This window comes from Ischnura elegans, chromosome 1 (genome assembly GCF_921293095.1).
Source record: "Ischnura elegans chromosome 1, ioIscEleg1.1, whole genome shotgun sequence".
Taxonomy (NCBI): domain Eukaryota; kingdom Metazoa; phylum Arthropoda; class Insecta; order Odonata; family Coenagrionidae; genus Ischnura; species Ischnura elegans.
The window spans coordinates 72400567-72425608 of NC_060246.1; the positions used below are offsets into that span (position 1 = coordinate 72400567).

General features: G+C 37.6%; 1 protein-coding gene across 1 annotated transcript; it reads right to left on the reverse strand.

Moving 5' to 3' along the window:
* Nucleotides 1-27: 27 nt before the first annotated feature.
* On the reverse strand, nucleotides 28-25031 carry LOC124163369 (double-stranded RNA-specific editase 1-like). Its single transcript, XM_046540243.1, has 7 exons — nucleotides 24744-25031; nucleotides 23555-23637; nucleotides 22210-22369; nucleotides 16768-16937; nucleotides 12646-13011; nucleotides 10222-10420; nucleotides 28-639 (listed from the first exon to the last, which is right to left on the reverse strand). Exons 1-7 carry the CDS (start codon nucleotides 24781-24783, stop codon nucleotides 563-565), a joined length of 1095 nt encoding a protein of 364 aa, XP_046396199.1. The 5' UTR covers nucleotides 24784-25031; the 3' UTR covers nucleotides 28-562.
* Between the last annotated feature and the right edge of the window lie 11 nt (nucleotides 25032-25042).

Below are 25042 nucleotides of genomic sequence, written 5' to 3' on the forward strand. Positions count from 1 at the left end.
TTTATTCTTACAGTAAAACCAAAGATATGGTTGAGTATAAATATATTCTAATAGAAACCGCACAAGATACAATAAAATCTTTTCTTCCTTCTGATAAGGAATTGAAGGTTGTTCAATTATACACAGGATTTAAAATAAGAACACTTACAGTATACCTCAAATGGTTTTGAATACTGGAAAATTGTATGAGAGATTCGCATTGGTTATGAAGGATAATAAGAAAAGTGTTTGGAAACATTTTAACCAGCTACGTTAGTCACCAACGTTAATTCTATATATGCACAATATACCAAAATTGCCCATGTTTTCTAATTTGGAATTTACAAATCAATTTAAAAAAGAAAAATTTTAAAATTCATTCACTAGAATTATAAGATGAACAGTTTAGGAAATACTTCCTAATTAAAAACAAAATTAACTTATATAAGCTTAAGCCTATTTGGTTCTTCACCTTTACAATCAAAGATAAAATGATTTTACATAAAAGTCATGAAGTCAAGTTGGTTAAAAAAGATCAGATATCAAATACATGGTTGCTTTAACCATGTCATTAAAAAACTTCTCAATCATACTTAATATCATAAGCACCAGCTAATGCAGCTTTGGCAGTCTCTTTTTTGGCTTCCTTTTTATTCTTACCTGGAATATAAGAAATTCATTTTAATGGAAAAGTAATGGTGACAATGAGTGCATAATTTTCAGATGAAATTTATTATTGTAATAATAGGAGGTCATTTGTTTAACATAGGTTTACTTTGAACAGAAAATTCACTCACTAATCACACATATGTCACTATTCTCCCAAAGCTGTTCTTCAGCTTGGCACAAGGACAATTTCTCTCCCTTCCATTCCCTACTTAATTGAAATACAGGCCTCTATTTTCAGAATTTCTGCCATTAGTACATGCAGCACCCTTACTACACCCTCTGTACCTTGTAAGCCTATGCCAGCAGCATTTTCTCCAATAAAACAATGCAGCGGATGAAAAAAGTTTGTTAACTTGGGATTAATAGCAAAAGGTATCCTAAAAGAACAAAGGAATATAAGTGTAATATAATCTGCAGAAGTGGCTTGTGCTGGACATTAAGATTAAGGATGCTGGGATAGAGATTGGTTTCAAAACTGAAATGACTATATAATGAATAGCTAAATGAAGTTTACAACTTGGAACAGTTCGAAAAGTATCATAACTGTAACGCAAGTAGAAATTGATTACATCGACTTCTCTGTAAATTACACCTTGAGGTTGCCTAATTGTTCACCCAAGTCACCTGTGCTTAAATATAAAATGCCCTGAAGCCTGACACTGTCCAATTTATTGGCCAATAAATCGGCATGCAATATTGTTTATAATATTGGGCATTACGTGCCGTATGATACACATAAATATTCACACCAATACTGGCCATAATAGTGTGGCATTTTTTAGTGTCCCCCCCCCCCCCCAAAAATTTCTGGTACCCCCCCCCCAGAAATTCCTCGAACTTCCTCCGAACTTATCCGCAGAACTTCTCCCGCCAAGAACTTTTCGCGCTAAGGTTTTTTCGCGCAAAGGATTTTTCGCGCAAAGGGGCCCTGTAGCAAAATGTCCTGTCTCGCAAAATCCTGTCTCTGGAAAATCCTGTCTCTGAAAACCCTGCCTCTGGAAACCCTGCCTCTGGAAACCCTGCCTCTGGAAACAGCCTCCGAAACAGCCTCCGAACCAGCCTACCTGCAATGCAAGACTTATATAGGACTACTGCGGAGAAATACTTCTCCTTGGCAAGCAAGGGGAAATCGGTGCTAAGGCCTTAGTATTGCACTTGGAGTGAGAAGTTTTACCATTGTCCTATCACAATTCTCTCTCCCTCCAACACCTCACCCCAGTATCTCCTTCCCCTCCATGTGTTCCAATGAACTATCCCTCTGATTCCTCTGATGTCTCCAACCCAGAAGTTGAGGGGAAAATTCTGGGTGCTGGCTGTTGTCTCAAAACCAGGGAATGGTGTTTTGTGGAGCGGCCGTTTCTGCAGGGGCAGTGACGCATCAGTGGGCGGTTGTTGAATTCGCCTGGCTACCCCTCCACTCCCTGGAAGAAGCCCTCCCCTCAAATGCTGTCTCGCCTTGCATAGGCAAGCCCTCTTTCTGGTCGTGACCTGCTGGGAGTCACATGTCTTGTGAGGCATGAGATTTTTAGAGCAATTTTCTGCTGGTATTTAGCTGGTAATGTTTCCTTTGGGATCATGAATTTACTATCATTGTTTTCTGTAATACTTCTGATTTTTTGAATACTCTACTTTGAATAGATATCGTACGGTAATAACTCGTAAATTATTTTTGGCTACCTTTTTCTTGTGAGCTGTTTTTCTTGTTTGTGGAGTCTTACCCTGATCCAGCATGTGACCGTCGGTTGGAGTATTTCCCTTGTCTGGACTTACGTGAAAAATCAACCAGATTTTATGACGTAACGTGACAATAGTCTCCCAATATCCTGCTAGAGAACGCTATTGAATTTCGATGATTTTACTTTGAATAAGCATTTGTGTGACTTGTTCTTTTCAATTACAGTAAAACCCCTTATTTACACTTTTCTAGGGACCCAAGAAAAAGTGTAAATTGCGGGAAAATGCAAATAGCGGGAAATAGAGAATTTTCACTTTTATTCATATACTGGCTTTTGAAATGTTTATTTTTTAATTGTTCACTAAGCATTATTCCATAACATTGTTTCCCTCAGAAGCACAGTGATTTTGCTGGCAGCAAAAAATTGAAAACTAATCCTGTTTTGTCTGCATTGAAAGCATCTTTTAGGCTGTAACCCTTCCAGAACTCTAATATATTCAGATTCTTTCCACTGAGTTGCTGTCTCTATGTTAACATCTTTGCTTTCACCACTCACCATCTTATATACAAGAGTGTACCTATTTCTGAATCTATCCAACCAACCATTATAGATGCTGTGGAATCTTCGATTCCCAATCTTGCGGGGAATACTTTTTCTCAAGGGCCTTTGGGCCTGTTTACATGATACATTAACACGTACAAGTTAATTTCTGCTTGCATGAATGATTTTTGTGGACCGGAACGGGACATGTACGAATGTAGGTAGGGGCAGATCCAGGATTTTTTTCTGGGAAGGGCACAGAGGGCCTGACAGGCAAAAGATCTTGTCTTAATTGAGATTAAAAACAAGATATAACGATGACTTTAAAAAATTCTCTTTATTTTTATAGCAAAGTTATTCTTATTGAGTTAAATGACTAAGCCTCCTTTAGTAATACACAAAACAAAGCGAGCGTAATGATGAACATCAGGCGGATCCAGGATTTCTTTCTGGGGGGCACAAGCAATGCCGTATCCAGTATTTTGTTCTGGAGGGGGGGGGGGGGGGGCACAATGATACCACGTTATACAAAAGGAACGCAATGATAACCGGACCGTATTAAAAATCTTGCATATTTTTTAAGCATCTGGGCGGGGGGGCACATCCCCTGCCCCTAAATCCGACTACGAATGCATGAACCAAATTTGAACAGGCTCTATTTTCTGTTCATGCATACGCGCAAGTTGGGTGAATACACGGTGCATTTTCGTGTTCATAATTTAGACATTAACTTGTACGGGTTAATGTACTATGTAAACAGGCCTTTAGATGACACCGTTTGCAGGGACATTTGATGATCTTGCACCTAAAAACTACTCTTTTAGAATTCGTTCTATTTCTTCTTACCTGGAATTCTTCACATATATTCTCTTTTTTGATAAATGGCCGCACTGGTTTGTATATTTTACAATGGCATCGCGATTTTTCACCACGGTATTGAATGTTGAGACTGGGAATCCGATCGGATTGCCAGTCCCAACATTCGAGTTGCTTCGCCAGCGTTTGAATCGATGCGGGTTCCGGTGTGGGAATCGACTAGCTCTAAAATTTTCATTTTCTCGTCAAATAAAAATGTCCGTTTTTCACCTCGAATTTCCATTTTCAAGCCGGATAAATTCTATTTCCTGTACGAATTGAGGGTAACTCTGCAACACACGAGTATCTGAACTACTCCTCGGCGATCAAGTGCGTAGTACAAACTGTCTTGCGACTTTATAATTTTTGAAAGTTACAATAGTTTGCGATAAACTGCTATTTGAATGGGATAATTCAAGTTTAAATAAGTTTTTTTAAGTATTTAATTAACCCATAATTGCTACGCAACTGTTGAATGAAGTCAGCGCAAATGATCCCAGTTGTCGGTCAAGTTTTATAGTTCCGGCATTTATCACGTTTCATCACGTCTGGTTTCCTTTTAAACTTTCGTATCAAATTATCGACTACATGATTATTGTCAACATTCCTTCAGGAGTTCTTGCATTATAACTATTACATAGCTCGATTGCTCGAAACACCTACCTACTTTCATATCATGAATCTTTTCGCCGCTGACAGAAAACGAGATGACGTAGTTCAACTTTCCGACGTTAGTGGCGTTCTGTCCCGCCACATTCAAATTCTTCCCGAAAATAGTTCTCATTACGTCTCTCTCTCTTAGATTTTTAAATAAAAATGCGCGAAAGGAAGCCAAAAGACAGTTTTTATGGGCTAATATGCACGATTAATTGTTTTAGAACGCAAATATTTTTTTTAGTCGGCACGTCGCGATGCACATGGCGGGAAAACGAAAAAAACACGGCGTAAATACAGGGTTCTATTTACATTGGAGAGATAGGAAATATGACGGGACCCAGAAAAAAACTTGCAATTTGCGGGAAAACGTAAATTCCGATAACGCAAATACGGGGTTCTACTGTAATTATAAAAAAAAATCTTTCGTCCACATTTTGGGAATTTCAAGCGAATTCTCCGAACAAAACAAAGTTTTACAGCCAAACAGGATATTTTGCAAAGATCTTCTTGTTTTGGCCACTAGGAGACAACAAAACTGACTTCTGAGTGATGATTGGCCGCGAGAATATAGAACCTGTTCTATATTCAAAATTGGGCGAGAAATTGTGTCCAATATTGTGAAAAAGATATTGGATTAGAAATTGGCGTGTCAGGTGAACCACAATCCAATATCCAATGGATTGGCCAATAAATTGGGAAGTGTCATACGGACTTAATACTTTTCACCTAACGGGAGTATATTCACCTAATTTTCCTTGATAGCTAAAAATCCACAACCCACACAACTCTCATTTCTTTTGAATCCACTCCTTGCTAGGCATATGTATAAGTGGGAATGAAATGGTTATCATATTCAAACAATATCTAGAGTAAAAATTTAGAAATCAGCAACCAAAGAAAAAATTAAAAAGAAGCTCATCTTGAAATCATTACTTTGTTGACAAATCCTAATTACTGCTTGCACGACGTATACTGTGGAACTTGGTTTGTACGTTTCTCCTTAGCACGGTGATTTCTGCCGGTCCCATCCGAGTGAATACACTTTAAATAGTGGCACTTTCCTGGTTAGTAGGCTCAATTACTTGCTATGAAGGAACCCGCAAGTTTTTTCCTAGTATCTTCCGAGAGAGTAAACCTCCGAATTCATTAGTCACTTAATTATTATCAACCATTGACCTTCTTACATTCATCCCAACTCTTTCTTTCTACGACGATGATGCATCCAAAATGCATTTCTCAATGCGAGGAGTATGAGCATCATTCCTTGACAAGAGTTGTGGAAGCAGACGATGCTTTGGATCTCCCCGCGAAACTTAACACAAGAATACTTGATCTCGGTACAAGAAATGGAAAGCGGACTACATAGAACAAATTTTTTAAAAGAGAATTTTAACTGTAGACGATAAAATCTGCTAATAATAATCTTTAAACATGTTATTAATCATCATTTCAATATCGATATATCAATCGATATGGGTTCATTCCGAGAACGAATGTGTACGGCTGATGCCGGGATTTATGGTAAAAAAAAAATGTTGCACAATTTTTATGATTTTTTTAATGAAAACATCCAATTGATATAGTCAGGGTTGTCATCATTTTCTACAAGTAATCTCTGAGAAATAAGAAATGACCTTGCTAAACTTGTCCTCTTAAAAGATATACAACAAAACCATGGAAGAATGAAGGCATTTTTATGTGTCCCTGGGAAATCTATGAAAACATTGTGATTTACGTTCACATGGTATTTTTATGACAGTTTAGTGCTAATTTTCTTGATTTAAATGTGAAAACAATCCTACAATAACTATGGACAGTAATTGTAGCTATGATGACTTTTCCACGGATTGCAATTACCCCAATTTCCATTATTTACCACCCTGGTTACAACTTTTTTCTGGATAGCACGTTCATTTTTTGTGGTCCCTTCAAAATCGTACTAAAGAAATTCTACTGTACTATGCAAAGTCATGACGACAATTTAAATATGACATAGATACGCTTTACAGTTGAGTAAAAAGAATATTAATCTTTATCATGAAAAAACCTTGCTTTCTGATCAAAGCAATTAAAATTATACAATGTTAGCACAATCACTGAATGTAGAGAAAAGCCACCACTATTGTTTCACATGATAATACAACCACCCAACCCCACCTCAATGAGCTTCCAATTCTTTCACTGACAGTCTCAATGTAATGGCAAAAAGCCAATTTAAAAGTCAGAGAATAAAAATTCAGCAAGAATTGGTAAACAACTTATTAACACATAGTTAGTATCTCAAATAAAGTAATTTTAACTTAAGGCCAACAAATGATCTGCAAAAAGTGTGGAATCTCCAATCCGTGACCAAACCGTTAAAATAAATGCTCAGTAATGCTGAAACAGAAAATGAATTTTAAAAAGATCCAATAAATGAAAATCTAAATGGCAGAATGATCTAAACAATGGAAGGTTTTTTGGAGTTTTCCAGAATTTCTATTTTGAAAAGTTGCATTGCTGAAAATACACCTACATGATTGTATTGTAGTCTTAACACTAATCATGTGAGAGTTAGTAAACTCATTTTCCATTTTCTTCTGCAAAATATTAATGTATTTGAAGAGGGATTATCAGAGGATTTGATAATCACTGATAAGTTTATGTCAACAGTCATGAAAATAACAAGAAATTTGCGACAGGTGCATGCTGAAAATATGAAGATAAGAAATATTAATGTTCAAGTCAGATTGTTGTGCCATTTAGCTTCCATTTACAGGAGGTCTCACCAATATTACTTTCATGATACATCTACTACCTTCGTGATTTATGGATGAACATTTACCAATATTTGAATCTTTTTTAATTATGAGTATTAAATTTTATGAAGTTGATTAAATTTTTCTCATTCGTTGAACAGTAATTTGCATCATTTCCGCTTATGCGAACACACATTCCTAGAAGAATTGGAAGGGAAAAAACATCATTTTGCAGTGTAGCCTTCATCCATGTAACTGATCGGTTCACTGAAAATATCAATTATCTAGAATGAAACTGTTGCTAAGCATTCAGAATTATTGATTTTCTACTGTAAATTGCAGGTTACAGCAGACTCTTCAATACGAACAACGTTAGAAGTTCTCGTTATTACGAAACAAATGGTTGGTCCCGATGAAAAGACCTATCTAATCTATAGTAAAAAAATTATCATGAAATTTTTGTTATTACAAAATTACGAGCCTCAGTCCCGGTCCCGGCAATTACAAAATGAACTTTATTACGAAGTTCCACAAATAAGCAACGGCATTTGGGTGGATTTACACTACGCTAAGTTTCTAATAATTGTGCCACGTTTAAGTTCTCGTGTAATATGTCCAAGAGCGCCAATTACGGTTCTTTCTCCAGTATACATGCAAAATAATATAATAAGCTTCATTCCTGTGGAATCATAGTTACCCACTCACAACCGCTCATTAATTGGACGTACAGTTAGTCCTCTTCCTACGCAATTTGGTTTACGAACTTTCAGTGATGCGAGCATTCAAAAATTTAAAATTTCGAATGTGGCACCTTATGATTTGGACAATGTGACACGGTGTGGCATAGAGGAAATTGCACTTTGGGTATAATCTGAACAAAGAATCATTAAAGCTGGTAAAGTTAGGAAATGTTCAGCGTTTTGCCCGTTCTACCTTACCGAGGAGAGCGATTTTTTTCAGCTCCGGCTGCGTCAAGCCAGCCATCGAGATCAATTCGTCACAATTTTCATTTAGTGCAAAATAGTGATGGAGTGTTGCATTCTGCAGGATAATGGTACTCCTCGATGCCTTGCATACAGTCGGGCCAGCAAGAGCTGTCCGATGACAGTGCAAAAGAAGGACCGGAGGACTCCAGCACGGTTTGCTGCAAATCACTGCCCCCAAAACGCACTTCACACCCTCCCATAGTCATACAACGTCACATGCAGATGAAGCAGCTAAATGTGCCTGAACCATCAAAACAAGCCTTTTCTTTGAATCTCCAAAACAAGAGTATCTTTCTTTGGGTCCTTCACACTTGTTGTCCCTTCTGGCTCCTTTTTTCACGGAACCCTTTTATTTGTTGTGATGTAGGCGTTTCGCTTCTTTACCTGGCAACCTTCACCCTCTCCCAAACTAGACCCCAGACTATATGTTTATCAACTTACGAACACGGTCTCGGAACGCATCTAGTTCGAATATTGAGGACTCACTGTAATCGGAAAGATATCAACCCTCGATTGTGTTATGCCGCATTCTTCTATTGAGAAACTGAAACGAATTGTATTGTTTTCATATATTTGCACATAATTTAATCGTGTAAATTATGTACTTTTTTTGACGATTCCTAAAAGAAACGTTCATATGAACTTCGTTATTACGAACCTCCCGTTTTCCAGTCCTGAGAACTTCGTAATAATGAGAGTCTATGTGAACTAGGCCAATCCTTCCTAAATCTGGCAAATACAGGCATCCCCCGAGTTACGTAAGGGATGCGTTCCGGCAGACTCTGCGTAAGTCGAAATTTACGTAAGTCGAACATTTGCATTAGTGCTCCAGAGATTTCGATCGGTGCGGTGAAATTCTCAGCGGAGAAGTTTGCGGTACGTTCTCGGTGGAGTTTCATTCAATTCACTGCGATATTCATTAACTCTTCCGCGTATTCTTACGTTATTACATATAATCATTATATCCTCTGCCTTTTATATATTACGTAGATTGATGAATCTGGCGGTTTCATTGCCACAGTAATCTTTCACGCACGCAAACATACTTTCATATTCTCACATCTCAATAAAATGACGTGAAAGTATCATCATTTGAATATTTACTTCGCTGGAAACATAGAAGAGTATTTCCAATGCATGAAGCTAATTAAAAGTGAGCTTTTATTCAGCTAACTTCGTCATTAACTTGCAACAAAGTTAGTGGGGAAAAGCTTTCAATGATGCAGTATTCATTTATATTGGCACACAATTTGAGAGAACGAGAAAATGCAGCTTAATAAAATCTTTGCAAAATACAATACGGCAACCCAATCGCCAGAAATATGTAAACAAGTACGCAATTAATATCGTCTGTCAACTTTTTCTTCACTTTTTCGTATCGTTCTTTGCCAAAAATTTCAATGCCTTTACGCGGGTACTAACCAATTCCTTTCCGCAAAAAGATTTCGGCTCGAACTTTGTTTTCTTTTATTTCCACAGATGGAAATGTCCAAGCTTAAGTATACAATTTTTAAATATTTGAAAGTCGGAGTTTGGGTGTGTACGCTGCGTGACAAGCTGTATCGTACAGAAGTGGGCGCAACCACTTCCATCACTTAATTTTCATGTTATTTATTGAGTTGGGGTTTATAAGCGATTTTCTACAGAAATTAATGAAAATTCCTTCGAGGAATGCTAAAAATGGGTTACTTTGTTTTGTTTAGCACGTAAAAAACTCGATAACTATTCGAAATTTTTTCTGCCATTGAGTATACGAGCGAATATCTACTTCAACGCGCTTGCATTCGAAAATTAACGTAATCACTTGAAGTACGGTTATCACTTACGTAAGTACGGATTTACGTAAGTCGAGGCATACGTAACTCGGGGGATGCCTGTAACGAAGAATCATGCTGCAAGACCATCGCAGTAATGAATGTGTAAGAAATACAAATATGAAGATATTATAGATACATAAAGTGGGAGTTTGTAGAATCAATGCTGAATTGATGTTGAGCATGGGAAGTTCCAGACCAACTTCTCAATTGCTTGACTTACAAAATTCTTACCAAGCATACAAAACTGAATACTGAATGATAAACAACCCTTTTAGCCAAATATAAGAAAAAATTTAAAACTTACCAACACCAGTAAAAGTTTTATCGTCAATGACAACTTTCATCGTGAATGTCACATCTCCGGGTGGACCAGTCGATGAAACTTCTTCAAACTGTGTACCAGGCCTAAGCTGATGAAGGAGCATTACAGGATGTCGCTCAGTGGGATTGTCTGGAACTTTTTTCATTGGTGCAGCAGTGGCTTTTGGAGCTGCAGTTACATTCTGAAAATATATTAATAAGCATACATTAGCAAATTAGGACTAACATACATGGCTGAAATATTTCACTGCTGGAGTGAGAACTATTTTATTAAAAAATGACCAGAAGAGGTTCTCAATGAAAAAAATTTAATGTTAGTATGGTATCAGGAATACCGAATTGTTTTCTCAAAAAGCACTGATGCACCTATAGACAAGCTTGAGCCTTGGGTTTGTTTAAAATACCCTGTTTCTCTCATAAAACTATCACTTTCTCCAAATTTCCCTGGTTACCACATGGCACTAGGGTGGAAGGAGGGTTGGATATTAATTCAGGGAATTCGGATTGGGAAAACATTCCGAATCCAAATTCCAACCCTCCCTTCACCCAACTTCCATGTTTTAATCCCTATTCACTACTTTACTCTTCTAATGCTAGATCAATGAATTGATTCTCCTCTGGCTATTTATATATCCTACCTTCTTTCTCCTTCCTGTGGTTACTAGTATCATTTAATCCTGAGCCAAAACAAGATTATTGGGTCATGATTATATGTATTTCCACCACCAGAATTCAATCACTTAATCATTGGATATCCATACACTCCTTCCCCGTCTCCCATTTAATACTAAAGCTACACCTTGAGAATTTCATCTCACCATAGTACAGCACCCTAAACTTATCCCTCCCGCAGTTCTCACCGTCCGATTTTGCTTAACATGTCTTTCTCTTCTTTCCATTTTGATATTCCTATGCATACCCACCCACATCATTGACCTAATATTCCATATCCAAACACTTACTGCAGACTTCTCTTCCACCATCTTTCTATGATACTACTGACAAGGACTTTGTAAGGAAAATAAATTTTCAAGGTAGAAACCCATGTACTGTGGCATTCTGGTGAAGCGAGTATGGCATGTTGGAAGAATCGGGTAATAGTGAGTAACATTGTTTGTACTACCAAACGGCTTATGTTATTCATGAAAAAAAAAGTCGGATACATAGAGGCTATTAAGTTCCTTCCATACTATAAGCTCAGCGTTACGACAGATATCTCTTTAAGGTGATGAACCTCTGAACCTGTCATCAATTGCAAACAGTGTCCAGTGCTCACCAAGGCCGTGTGCCAGAGCTCTATGTTAACTGCTCTTGAACATCACAGATTGCATGATTTGATTGCCGGCTACCACAGCCACGAGTTTGGTGCGGCATCTGGAAAATGGTTTCGGCCATTGCACTGTATTTTGACCCTCTCACCGATCCCACATCTGCGATCATGCCGCTACACATCGAACAACATGCAGCAACAGATGTGTGGTTTTGCATTGCATAAACACTTGATTATGTGCCTCCCAATTATCCAGGCTCCTTTTCTCTCCCTGAGCTTAGAATTTCGAGGAATACTCTGAAGGCCACAATAACTTCAACCTAAAAATTTTTTATGCATCTTAATAGGTATGAACATTATGCATCACATACATAATCAACACTAACAGGGTTCCCACTCAAACTAAATTATAAAATTCACGGTTTTTTCCAGGTTTTCACGGTCTAAATTGCGTCAAATTCACAGTCTATTGATGAGCCATTTTAGGAAGAAATATTGATCACATAGCAATCACCGGCCGCACGTTAACTAAAAATACATAGCAAACGCGACAAACGCCGAGAATGCAAACGCAGCAATGAAAGAGCTCTTATGACGTTGCCTATCGTTAGCAAAATTTAGGGTCGGCTAAAGGTTGTGAGTGGGAAAATGGAGGGTGGCAGGGAAGTGAAAAGGCGTCTGATTTCTCGCCAGGGTTAATGATCATTATGGTTAAAGGTCCTCCAATCACAGCTCTAAGGTCTGTGTGTCGTCATGGCACATGAACCAATAATTGCGCTTCGAATACACGTGTGCAGATAAATGCGTGGAGAGAGTCTGCGAGGGACTTACCTTGAAATATGATCGACAAATCAAGTTTTCTTTTGATCAGTCAATCGTAGATCTACAATCAAGTGTGAGAGGTTTTTAAGATTTTACAACGAATTTCACGGCTATTTCCAGGTTTTTTCACGGTTGAGGGGGAACCCTGACTAAGTAAAACGACCCTGTTCTGGCCAAAATCATAGGCATGGATATTTGAGAGTTGCCAGTACATGAATCATCTCGTTGAAACAGAGTAGGATGCTGGATATGGGACTATGCAACCCATTAAATCAAAGGTCCCATAACTAGCCTTAATGGCCATTTTACACATACCTTGGAAACAACTTCTTTTGGCGGTCCAGCTAATGCATCAGTTATCATTTCTTCCGGTTGTGCCCCAGGGGTTACAGACTCAGATGGTTGGGTCTCCCACTCAGAGAACAATTTGTACAAAGCAAAAGAGGCTAGACTACCCCATGGGAAGTCATCATCACCATCTGTAGCCTCCGATGTATCAGTGTCAGCTTCCATACTTTCTGGCTCTGATTTAGGTTTAGGCTCATCACTGTCACTGACTTTTGATGAGTAGTTGGTCTTATATAATTTTTGCAACAACATATTTTTTAGAACTGTTTCAGCAGCATTCATTTTTGCATAGGCCCTTGAGAGCCCCTTGCCCAAGTAGGTCTTTCCATCAACCTAAATAAAAAAATTAAAGACAATTAATATCCTAGAGGAACCATAATTGAGAACTCACAGCATTGTGAAAAACAACTTAGCTGTACCATTCAACAAAAGGACAAAAACATTAACATTTCTTTAAAGAGCGAAGAAGAACAACTTCCTCTTCATCTCTATCATGCCCCATACACAAATCAAGAGTTAAAGGTGAAAGTCAAAATTAAAAAATAAAGCAGAGAACACCTTTTTCCAAACTGTTTGGTACAAAAAAGGAAGAAAATTAAATAGACTTTTTTGAAATGATGGAAAAGACATTTCACCATGTTATTTTAACTGAATTTAGTAAGGCGAACAATTAAGGTATCTACACACAAAAAAATTCTTTTCAACATTAAACTCATCCTTATTTGAACCAGTTTTCTCCCACAATTCTGTGTATAATAATATAAATTATGCATACCCAAGTTTGTTGCCAGATAGCTTTGCAACAAAAACCGGAAAAAAAACAATTTTTTTGGCATCAGGCAAAAATTTGGCCGGCAAAGACCAGACTTCGGGTACATTTCCCTTACGTTCAAGAATTAGAGTGTGTTACCCCTTATTAAGACTTTAAAAATCACCCGTTTTCAAATTCACATATACAGTAAAACCTCTATGTAGTGAACCTCTTTACATCATAAACCTCCATACTTCGTACCAACACTCTGGTCCCGTCAGATTTACATGTAAATTTATAGGCAAACCTCTATATAGTGAACCTCTTTATCTCGTAAAACCTCCATATATCGTACCAACAAGACAGCCCCGGGACGGCCTAACTACCTCCGCAAATCGTACCAAGACAACTATAGAGACCATAAATGCAGCCGCAATTACCTACACGGAATGACATTTTCAGCGATAAATGTTTCACACTTATTTTTTCTTATACACCTTTAATAATTTTCACGTTAACCATTAGTTAGGGCATCCAACTATCCTAATCATATTAAGTGATGGTAAATGAAGACAGAACACATCGTCTTCTCTCGAATCATGGTCAAAATCACGCGATAGCACTCACTTTCTTTTACTGATGGCTTTATTTTCTTGTAAGTGCCTACATACTATGTTCAGTTAATAAAAGAGGCGACCAGCGCAGCCTATAATCACTTGCTGACGGAAATATTTCTACTAACTTCACTCCCATCCATGGAGAGAATTACTCGACCGCATTGCTACTTCAGTGTCTAAAATGAAAATATTTCATGAATTTTCCGCGACTTGAAATAAATCAAATAAAGTTTCGCAATTATTTTATTCCCATATTTCCCGGTGTAGCACTTTCTTACTACCGCCTTGGTAATTTTTTCGATGCTTTCGTGAATGATCGTAGTTTAAAATTTATTGTGCTTAGCAACAGTCATATGTCTTGCCTGCGTATTTATGCCGCGAAATCTGACTCTTCCATCGGGAGTCCGGGACGTCAATTTCTAGCAATACTGAACGAACATCAATTCATGCGCGACAGTGTTAGGTGAAGGAGACAGCTAATTAGCTGATATGCGGTAGGGCAATGAAATTTTTTACCGTCGCCGCCGCATTCTGAAGTAGTTCGCCCAGCATTCTCACCGGGAAATCACATCCTTTCGCAGACCTAGCATTTCTGTGTGCCCTCGACAGAGTTTTTCTTTGGAACGGTACGTGCATTTTATTTTGGAGAGAGGGAATTCAAAAAAATTTTCAAAATTACGCTCAATTTTTTGTCTGTTATTTGCAGTAGTCACGTGTTTATTAATTTTTTTATAATCTTTAACAAGTCACATGTTATAAGAATGATAAATCAATTCTAAAAGATATAATAAGGAGTATTTTCAATTATTTGCCATAAAATATGAAAAAATATGAAAATTACTTAATTAATCATAGGCTGATGATGGATTCGAGAAATAAAAGAAGGCGACTGCTTGACAGTACCACATAATTAGTAATTTTCCTAGCCATCAACGAGGACAGGCAGAAGGCAGTGACCTTTGGAATACCATCATTCACCCTCACATCTACTTTAAACAACCGAGGAAAAACAGAAGAAACTGTATATCTAGGCTGCACAAATAAAAAAACTCAGGCAGTTAAATACGAGGATGAAGAAATTATGTTGAGAAATATAAAACTATTGTTCTTTCCTCCGAACACTATTAGTAAATTACAACCCTTAGACCAGTGAATTATTTCTTAGGTCTAAAGGCATTAACGAAAACAGCTAGTGATTTATTTATAGTGAAAATGACATTAAAAAGTGCTCTTGGAATTGAAAACATTATTTCGAAAGAGTTTGAAATTTTTTTTAAGCAAACCCATTAACTAATTTATTTTCTAAAAAGGCCTCTTGAACAATTTACTTTTACCTTTGTGTAATCATTAAATTGTAAATATATGTTCACTTATGCATACCTATATGTTTAAATATATTAATATAATGGCTTAAAAGACAGTAGCACCTTTCATTTCCCAAGGATATGAAAAAATGGTGCCTACCACTAAAACCTCTCTATAGTGAACCTCCATACATCAAATTGCCCAAATTTTGGTCCCCTCCATTACGATGTACAGTGAGTCCTCGTTTAACGTCACTTACCGTTCCTGAAAAATGTGACGATAAATGACATGACGTTAATCGAAAATGGGCAAAATGCTGATCAATTACAGACTTCACCATGGATTTAATTGATACCTTTTTCAGATTGTACCCAAAGTACAAGTTCCTTCAGGCCACACTGTGATGCATCAGCCAACTCCAAAGGTGCCATATTTGAAATTTCGGGCATGCTTGAATTTTTTGAATGTTCATACGTCTGAAAGTTTGTAAATCGAATGTGCGTAGGAAGTCAATATGATTCCACCGGAATGAAGCTTACTATATCATGTTCCATGCATATTGAGAAGCATCTCCTACTGAAGAAAGAACTATAATTGACGCTCTTGGGCACTGGGCACTAGGAGAACATAAATGTAGCGCAATGGTTATGACGTAGCGTAGTGTATATCCACCTTTAAAAATGCTGTTAGTAAGTGTAAATGCCTTCGCTTAACTGTGGAAATTTTCAACTAATAAAGTTCACTTTAAAACCTCCGGGGTCGGAACTGAGGTTTGGAATTTCTAAATAATGTTTCTTTTACTATAGATTGGATTATCCTTTTTGTCAGTACCAACGATTTGCTTTGTAAAAATGAGAACTTCGTAATAACATTGTTTGTATTGATGAGAGTCTTAACCCCTAATTTTTTAATACTAAAACAAAAAGGTTGCCTAATATACTAAAAGCATGAGAAAATGCTCTTTTCTGACACATGAAACTCAATACCATTAGCACACATTAACAATGTGGAATGTGATGGGTTTTGTTCATCATTATTTCAAATCATTCCAATTTTTTTATTGACTAGTGCCCAGCAGATGACAACACCTGCATTATGATGCCCCATTTCATGCTCCCTTAAGGTCAGCTGCACCTCAATGGCTAACGAATAGGGACGCAGCTTTAACCATTTCAATTATAAGACACAAGATTGTTGAATTGTCTCCAGTTTAAACACTGCCAATTTCTTTCACTAATGAAAACATGTGAAATTTATTATTAGAGAATAGATATATGGAATATAAGTTTCAAATAAACATCTTTTCCCAAAAAGCTATTAAAAATATACCAGAAAATATTTTAATGCAGTTATTAAGATCTGAAGATCACAACTAAGAATTTGAGCAACAAGCTGTTTCATAAATACTGGATTTACCTCCACAGAACTGATGATAAGATGAGGAGACAGCTTACTGTACTGCTCATGGAATGAGTACTTAACACCTGGTCTTATTTCATGAAGAACCATGGTAGCATTTTTTGGTTGAAGTATCTTTTTTAAGCGGGCATTCTGACGCTTCTTCTTCAACTTATTTGGAACCTTAACTGAAAGAAAAAAACATGAAACATATTAGGATAAAAATTAAAAGCCGTGCTAAAAATCTACAGCAACAACTCTTGAGTTTTAAGTTTTAACATGGCACTGATCCTTCTAATTACAATTTCTACAACCTATAAACCTTAAAGAGTCAAAAGACAACAGAATTAAGTTATAGCAAAAAAACAAGTGGTGCCCAACACATGCTAGCAGAATCCATTTATGTGAATTGGGGGCATCCTTAGAGAAGTCTGGTATAATACACAATGTAGCGATTATTAAGCACAACCAAGTATGTACAGTGCAACCTCGATATAACGACACCCCACGGTGCACTAATAAACACTCACTATAGCGAATTGTCGCTTTACCGGAGGTGGAGCAAATAATAGCCAATATACCTGTTGCGGACAGATATACAGGAACAGGAGTGGTGCGGCGACAGATAAACATCTATCCGATAAACGTAAGCATAAATCCAGACGAAAGGCGATGTTTTTTGCATCACTAAATTTCCTTACTCAAACAACGACTAACTATTCAAACCATTTATAAGCGCCGCACTGAATAAAAATCATGGAAAGCATTGTTTCGTCAATCATTATGCTAATGCACAACCGACGAAGTCATTTTTCTATGCATTTAATTAGTTCATTTACGTGATCATTCTATTATTTTGGTATTTTCCACTGAAAATTCAAAAATTAACTGACAAAACAGTATCGCGGTTATTTAATGCCTCAAAGGTTTCCATCGGTGTATGTTTATTGTTTCTGTACGTTAACCGGCAGTGAAGTGAAATAACGCATTACATTTGTTTCTACCGGTGGAAGGTTGTATAACGTTCCCGCCTTGGAAGACTTTTTCTATCAGATAATGTAATATCTTCATCATCTACGGTAAAAAGTTTGCTAAGCTTGAAAAATGACGTGATTAAAATTACCGTTGTTGAAAAAAAGTTTCTTTTTGAGTGTTACGCTCGCGACGTATTTGAAATGATACACCGAGTTTACCACGGCACTGCAAACGAGAGTTAGTTGTTCTGTGAGTTCTTCCAGCGGCCACCAGGGGATGTTCGGCTACCTACGTAACAAAAGAGAGCGCCAGTACGACTCCGACCAATGACCCGAATAGTTCACCCTTGTACATTCGCAACGGAGAATAAATACGTCCATCCGGACAATTCACGCTGAGTATCATTGCTTCGTACATCCTACATCATCGCTAAGGCGCACTACCTACCTTTAGAGGCATCATTGCAAGTAATACCTCATACTGCAAGGGTTTTGTCGGGGAGTTGTATATAAAAAAAAAGTTCCGTTTCGTCTATGTTATATGACGCGGGGAATACTTCTAAAGATACTTATGATCGGAGTCCTCTCTTCCACGACTTCAGGTTTACACCGCAGGCATCACCAGGGGAGTTGTGAGGGGAGAAAACTTTTTGGTGCTTCGCATTAGTATAATCAACCTTCCGCACTCTTAAAATTCTCGATTCGCAATCTATCCCTAAAATACTCCGCTTCAGGCTTGGGCGTAGCCCCTTTCTCAGAAGTTCCCGCAGATTTGAATGGGCAAAACCACCCGAACAAAGCTCCTTATAACTCTTCATCGTCTGCATTCCTTGGGCGCTTTTGTTTTTTTTAATTTTGCAGAGCGAATAGGAAGATAAATTTAATTTCGACACTCATATAACTCCTTTATTTTTATTTTCTCGCTTAGACGTGTTTGTTGTTTTTTAGGCCATGGTGACTGCCATCAAATGCTTTCTATTCACGCAACTCACGGACGTGCGGGTATGCTGCCGACTGCTTTCTGCCGCCCGAGGAACAAAAGAAGATTAAGCATTCGTGAATGCTAATGCCACAATATTTTCACCAAAATTAACTACTTATTTATCGAACGACAGTTTACCACATAAATTTGAGACTGAGCACTCCATTAACTTCATTTCTAACAGATCGCTAGCAATTACAGAGGTTAAGGAGTCTTGATGAAAGTCTTCCGGCGGTGAAACCCTCGCTATGGCGAGAGCCAACACCAAAAGGGTCTCGTAAAAACGAATTTTTTAACACGCTTATTGTAGGGTCAATTGACGGTGCATCGGCTATCTCTCGTTATAGCGGGAGTGTCGCTATAGCCCGTACTCGCTGTAACGAGGTTCCACTGTAATAGGTTTATGACTGATTTCTGACCATTAGAGATATTATATTCCTTCATAAAGATTCTTGATGTTTACACTGTCCATTCAAATGCCGATATCCAGCAGGAAAACTATACTTTGGAAAATTTCTCTTCATAATTTCAAATCTTTTTTTATAAGATGAAACATTTTATACCATAGCCTATTTCATCTCTCTAATTTCTTCACTTCTGTTTGACTGAGAAACATTGGGAGGTTTTACGATGATGTTCTCCATATCATTCTCATAGATATCTGTTCTTATTTGGCCCAGTAAAATATACGTCCAGCAAATAGAATCCTAACCTAAAGAAATAGAAAATGCATGTGAAAGCTCAATTTGAATGTTCCCCGTGTGTTCTTCAATAAGAACTTATGCACTAGAATAAAAGGTATTAAGTACACTAAGTCCTTGACTCACAAAGAAAATGCTCTCGGAGACCTTGCCCATAAGTTGAAACACTTAGGCCAGGCATCGAAAAGTGTAGATATCCTGCTGCATGCAGAGAGAGGCAACACTTTAGCATTAATTCGTGATTGCCACCGTGAAAAATTTTCATGCCTTCATTTCTCGCAAGATGTGCAGATATGAAAATGTTATGTCTTCAAATCTTGTTATAATTTGCTCATGTAACTAGGTCACAGAGGAAAAACTGCCGTTGCTCACTAAGAATAAATCATATTAGGATTCTATCACTCATTTAATAATATCACACACAGCAGGCCAAAACCTTGAGTGTGCATATTTAATCTGTGAATTATTAAGACATATGGACCACTATCATGTTATTTCTGGTATGGAGTTGAGAGTAAATAAATATACAGCAGACTCCCAATTACATGGTTGTGGTTTATTCGGGTTGCGGGTTATCTGTGCATGATTTCATGATCTTTCGAAGTTTTCGGCGATCTTGATAAAAATAAAAGCGGACGCAAAAGCACGTTTTTTTGATCACACCTTGCACATGTTTCGGTCATTATGACCGAAGTGGCACTGAACATGTTAATAGTTCTGTTGTACAGTGTTTTGCCCCTGTTGGTATAACGGATTACTACTTGCTCCTGGGGACTAAGGGTGAAGTTCACAATCTCAAAAACTGTATTTTCAAATTCTCCATGCATTTGGCATGGCCTTTTCAACGGATCAACAGTTTTCTTCATGTTATCCTGCATTGTATTTATCTATCTGTGCTGGATCCCATATGTTTGCTGCAAATTTGTGGTGCGGCCTGACGAGTACTAAGTAACACCTCTCTTCCACTTTTTCATTTAAAAAGGCTTCCCATTATACCCTGACAAATCCCAGCTTCTTCATAACACTGCCAAAAATAATTCTAATATGTATTCCTCATTATAGACCTTAAGTTATTTTAACTCCGAAATATTTGACTTCATCTTATTCCTCTATTTTAACTCCTTCCACAACTATGACATGGGGATACTGAGATGTCTTTGGCAAGAAATTTACTGCTGTTTATTTGCTAAGATTTCATTCCAGCCATCAACCGTGCATGTTGGCTTGTGCATGTCTTGATTCCACTCATGAATGCTGTTTGGGTTAATTGACCTAAGGCGTCGACTATGTGAATTCATTTATATGTCAGTTGCCACCTTATATGGAAAAACTCCAGGTTATCAGATTTCATTATTCAAAAATAATCAGGAAAAAAATAGTGCTGTAGTACCTACAACTTACTACACTATTCGCTTTGATGCAGGCTTGAAACCCCGATTTAAAAAAAAAAAACTTCCGTTCCCATTGCCTGTGTGCAGCATGAGCAGCTGGGCTGTTCAAAAGGGTACACAAAAAACTTCTAGAAAGGAAAGAAGAAACTCTCGGGACTTCCAAGCAACTGCTTTTTTGTTAATTCAGCACTGTGCAAGTTGACTTCTTAAGATATAAAAATATGTAATTATGAATTAAACCCATGAAGCCAAAGTAGCTTCATTGGTAAATTACAATGTGTGCCAAGATAGCACTTGCAACATGGCAAATGCATGCTCATGGGCACAGTCAATGGAGTTAATTCATGGGTTTTTATCTAGAGATGGGTCTAATAGCAGATTTCGTGGACTCGAATATCGAATATTAAATCATTGCTCGAATATTCGCATACCTCAAATAATATAAACTATGAATGCGGGAATGTTTGACTCAGTTGCCTATGCAGCAGGAAACACAAGATAATGGGGAGTAAGTTTGATTTCTTTTAAGGATTCGAACAGGAATTTTGCTGATTAATGGAATATTTTAATTTTATGGAAACAATTGGGCATATAGTTGATTCAACTAACATCTCTTTCAAATATTCTAAGGGGACACACCACCTCGCGAAAAATGATTGCATGCCGTCTCGGCATTTACACTGCTACGATGGATTTCTGTCTGATATATACATTCTTATCTACCAAACGCCATTTCAGCGGCACGCCCATCTGATACTCTATAATCTGATAGTGGGTGAGACGAGTGCTGAATGGAGGGGGATAGCTGATCGTGGGAAATGCCCTAAGGTAGCTATCCTACAGCACTGAGGTTCTCCTGGTGGGGGAAACCGGGGATTTTTGGATGTTTTCACCCAATCATTTTCGGTTCCTCACGTCTCACCGCTCTGATCCGCGAATTTGATGTAGTTCGTCAACTTGCCTAAAACGGCGCTGCATGCCCTAAACGACTAGAGTTCTTGACAATTTTCCAAGTCAGCTACCAACGACAGTGTGTGACAGTATACGGCACGAAATTCAAAGTATTAGAGAGCGTACCTTTAGCATAATTATTCGATACCTCGAATATCGAACACTTTCTAGTATTCGAGGATACTATTCGCACATCTCTAGTTTTATCTAGCTCAATCAATTCATTGAGTTACTTTTTCAAATCCATAGGTTGAATTGGCGGAAATTTACAACAGTAACGTGTTTTGTATTCTCTATGGCAGACATCAAAGTAAGAAAAATTAACCGAAAAAAAAAAAAAATGCATGCTGGCACCGAACTAAAAAAAACAATGCAGGAAATATAAAAAAAATAATGGAAAAAGAAGTATTATTCTAGCAAGAAACAAGAAAAATCAAAATGCACAGAAATAAACTGCTTACAATAAGGCCTCTTGCTCCAAAACGGGGCCTTTTTCTCTGTTTGCTCCTCTCCTTCACGAGCAGGTACATTCACATCTGGTTTGTTTGCCGGTGAGGGAACAGGCATTGGAGGCATACCTCCACCCAAGGGAGCATCATCAGATGCACTGGCGCTGAAATGCTGTGAAAGAATCCTGATACTGGGAAATACCCACACACAAAATACATCACCGGATATGCAATCGCACAGAGGCCCGAGGCAAAGCGATTCAATGATAAGGACATGCTTAGGGAAAATTTTCTTCAGTGATATTAATACAATGGCCATGGGAAAGAAGACTTAAGAAACATCTTTTAGAGATAAAATAATACGGAGTATAATCACAATTAATAACTTCCCAGAAATTTAGTTTTCTAATGTCAAAATTTGGAATTTTGTACCAAACAATCATCTCTAATGATTCCCAGCGTCATGGCTGAGGAATTAATGTACAGGCTACGTCCATCATCCACTTTATGCACATCATAACAGATGATTCACGACTTAAGTTACTGTATATGACAACTGAATACTAAATCAATTTAGTGGATCTTTACGTGGCATTAAACTATTTCAAATAACATGAGATTCCTATCGAGCAATTTTTACTACACAGTCCAGAATCAGGTATAGCTATCCCCAAAATACGTAATTGTTTATTTTGAATGCATAATCTTTCAAATAACATGAATGAAACTCAGAGGGATACATGAAGATGTCTATCTTGGAAATAATGGTTAACAGGTAGAAATCCATAATGATATAGAAGGCACACTAAAAGATAAAATTTAGGATGAAATTCAGTCCTTCAGTTATCAGAGGATCTGCATCACTAGGGAAGTATAACACCACTAGTAACATTTCTACAAAAATCAAACAAAAAGAATTCTTCATCCTAGGAATAAAATACTTCCAGAATAAATTATATTCATACTAGCACGAATTATGACCAATCATTTTTGCCACAGCCACATATTCTTCACGTAAGAATTAATCCTTTAGCATGCCCAGAGATAAACTTTGCCCAACAGATATTGATCATTAAACAGGCCAATGCCAGAAAGCAGCTCCTCAGCTAGTGCATAGCTATCTCAGCCCAGAGAAAGGTAATGGAAAAAATGTAGATTAATATAACACTATTACCTATAAAAATCAATTTAACTGAAGGGAGCGTTAAATTTCATGCAATTTTCTCTTACTTGACTATTAAAAAATTTGCTTTGTAATATGAGAAACTTAACCTAGGCTTCACTCAAAGGACTCATTTCATCTGTAACTAATTAAAACAGGGCTTGGCAAACTGAGGTGACAATCTAAGAGACTTACTTCTGATGATGTTAGACGCTTAGCCATCCCCCCAAGAGGTGGAGCAGTCATAGAAGGAGGCCTCTGCAAGAGTGGTGGTAGACCTAAAAAAATTAAAAACAAAACTATCACCATTTCACCGACAAGCAATTGTTGGCGATAGCTTGATTGTGATATTTTCTATAGAGTATTTCATTCTAATCAAACCTAGCGGCAGTAGGTACGGATATATTACTGGTATTATTGTCATAAGTCAAAATGGTAGGTTGGATACATATTTCATAATAGCATACGTCTCTCCAAGCATACAAAAGATATACCTTCTTCTAGGGTTCCCAGCGTATGCCCCTATTTCCATATTTTTCAAAGAGGACCTAGTTTCTCAGAAACGGGAATTGATGAGAGAAATTAGGTAACCTGAAGAGAACCCGGGAACTGTAACCACCTCAACACTAAGAGAGAATTTCATAGGGCACAGCAATTCGGAAAAACTGAACATGGACAAGTGGCCGGCCGACTAATGCTTCAAAGCTTTACGCGATGCAACTCAAATTCAGAACAATGGCACTTATGTTTTCTCAGCCACTGGAAGATGGGTTTGCACAGATAATGCTGCATAGCTGATACTCACGAGATGTAGCGTTTTGAGTGAAAATATCGTTTATAAGAAAGCACAATGAATAGTAAACGGTAACATTTATTAAAAAATGAATCTTGATAAAAAAATAAGTCCGTATTCCTCATGCATCCAATGGTTCACAGTTAAAGATAAATCAAGAAAGGGGCTACACAGTATAAGACAAATGCAAAATATTAAAAAGAGGAATGTATTAAATCAGAATAAGAAAATGGATACTCGAATAGCTCCTCCTTTCTAAGTATCTTCCACCACGAGATACTACAAAATCAAGCACGAATTCCAGTAGTTCACATTCACATACCAATAACAGGGACGACTTTAAAATAACACAAACCACAACCATTATAATGCCCACCATTTGAATTCAGAATTATTTCCATGATTTCCACCCCATTTGAGTAGTCGGCATCGAGGAAAAAAGACTAAATCAATACCGAATTACGCTATCGTTAATAGAAGAGTCCAGCAGACGCAAATTCGTGAAAGAAGAGATCAAAATCCTCGGAAAATAAATGGAACGATTAAGACATTTTTGCCGAAAATGTGCCATAAAAACGAATGAGCACTCACCCATTCCCTGCTGCATGCCATTGGAACTCCGGTACGCCATTATTATGCTTCACCCGTCCGAACCAAAGCCGGGCAGCAAGTCAATTAAATGAGTGGTTGATGTTCTCAAAATCACGAAATTTTTATAGAGTTCTTACGGACAGCCAGCAAAAAAAGTAATCTTGAACTTATTTGACACAAGAGGCACAAGTATCTTTTAAATTGTATGTATAGCAGTCGGCCCCAAACTTAAACAACGAAGTAGATAGGCGATTCCGCTGAGCACCGCTGAGGGCGCAAACGGCGCAAGCGCGCAAGTC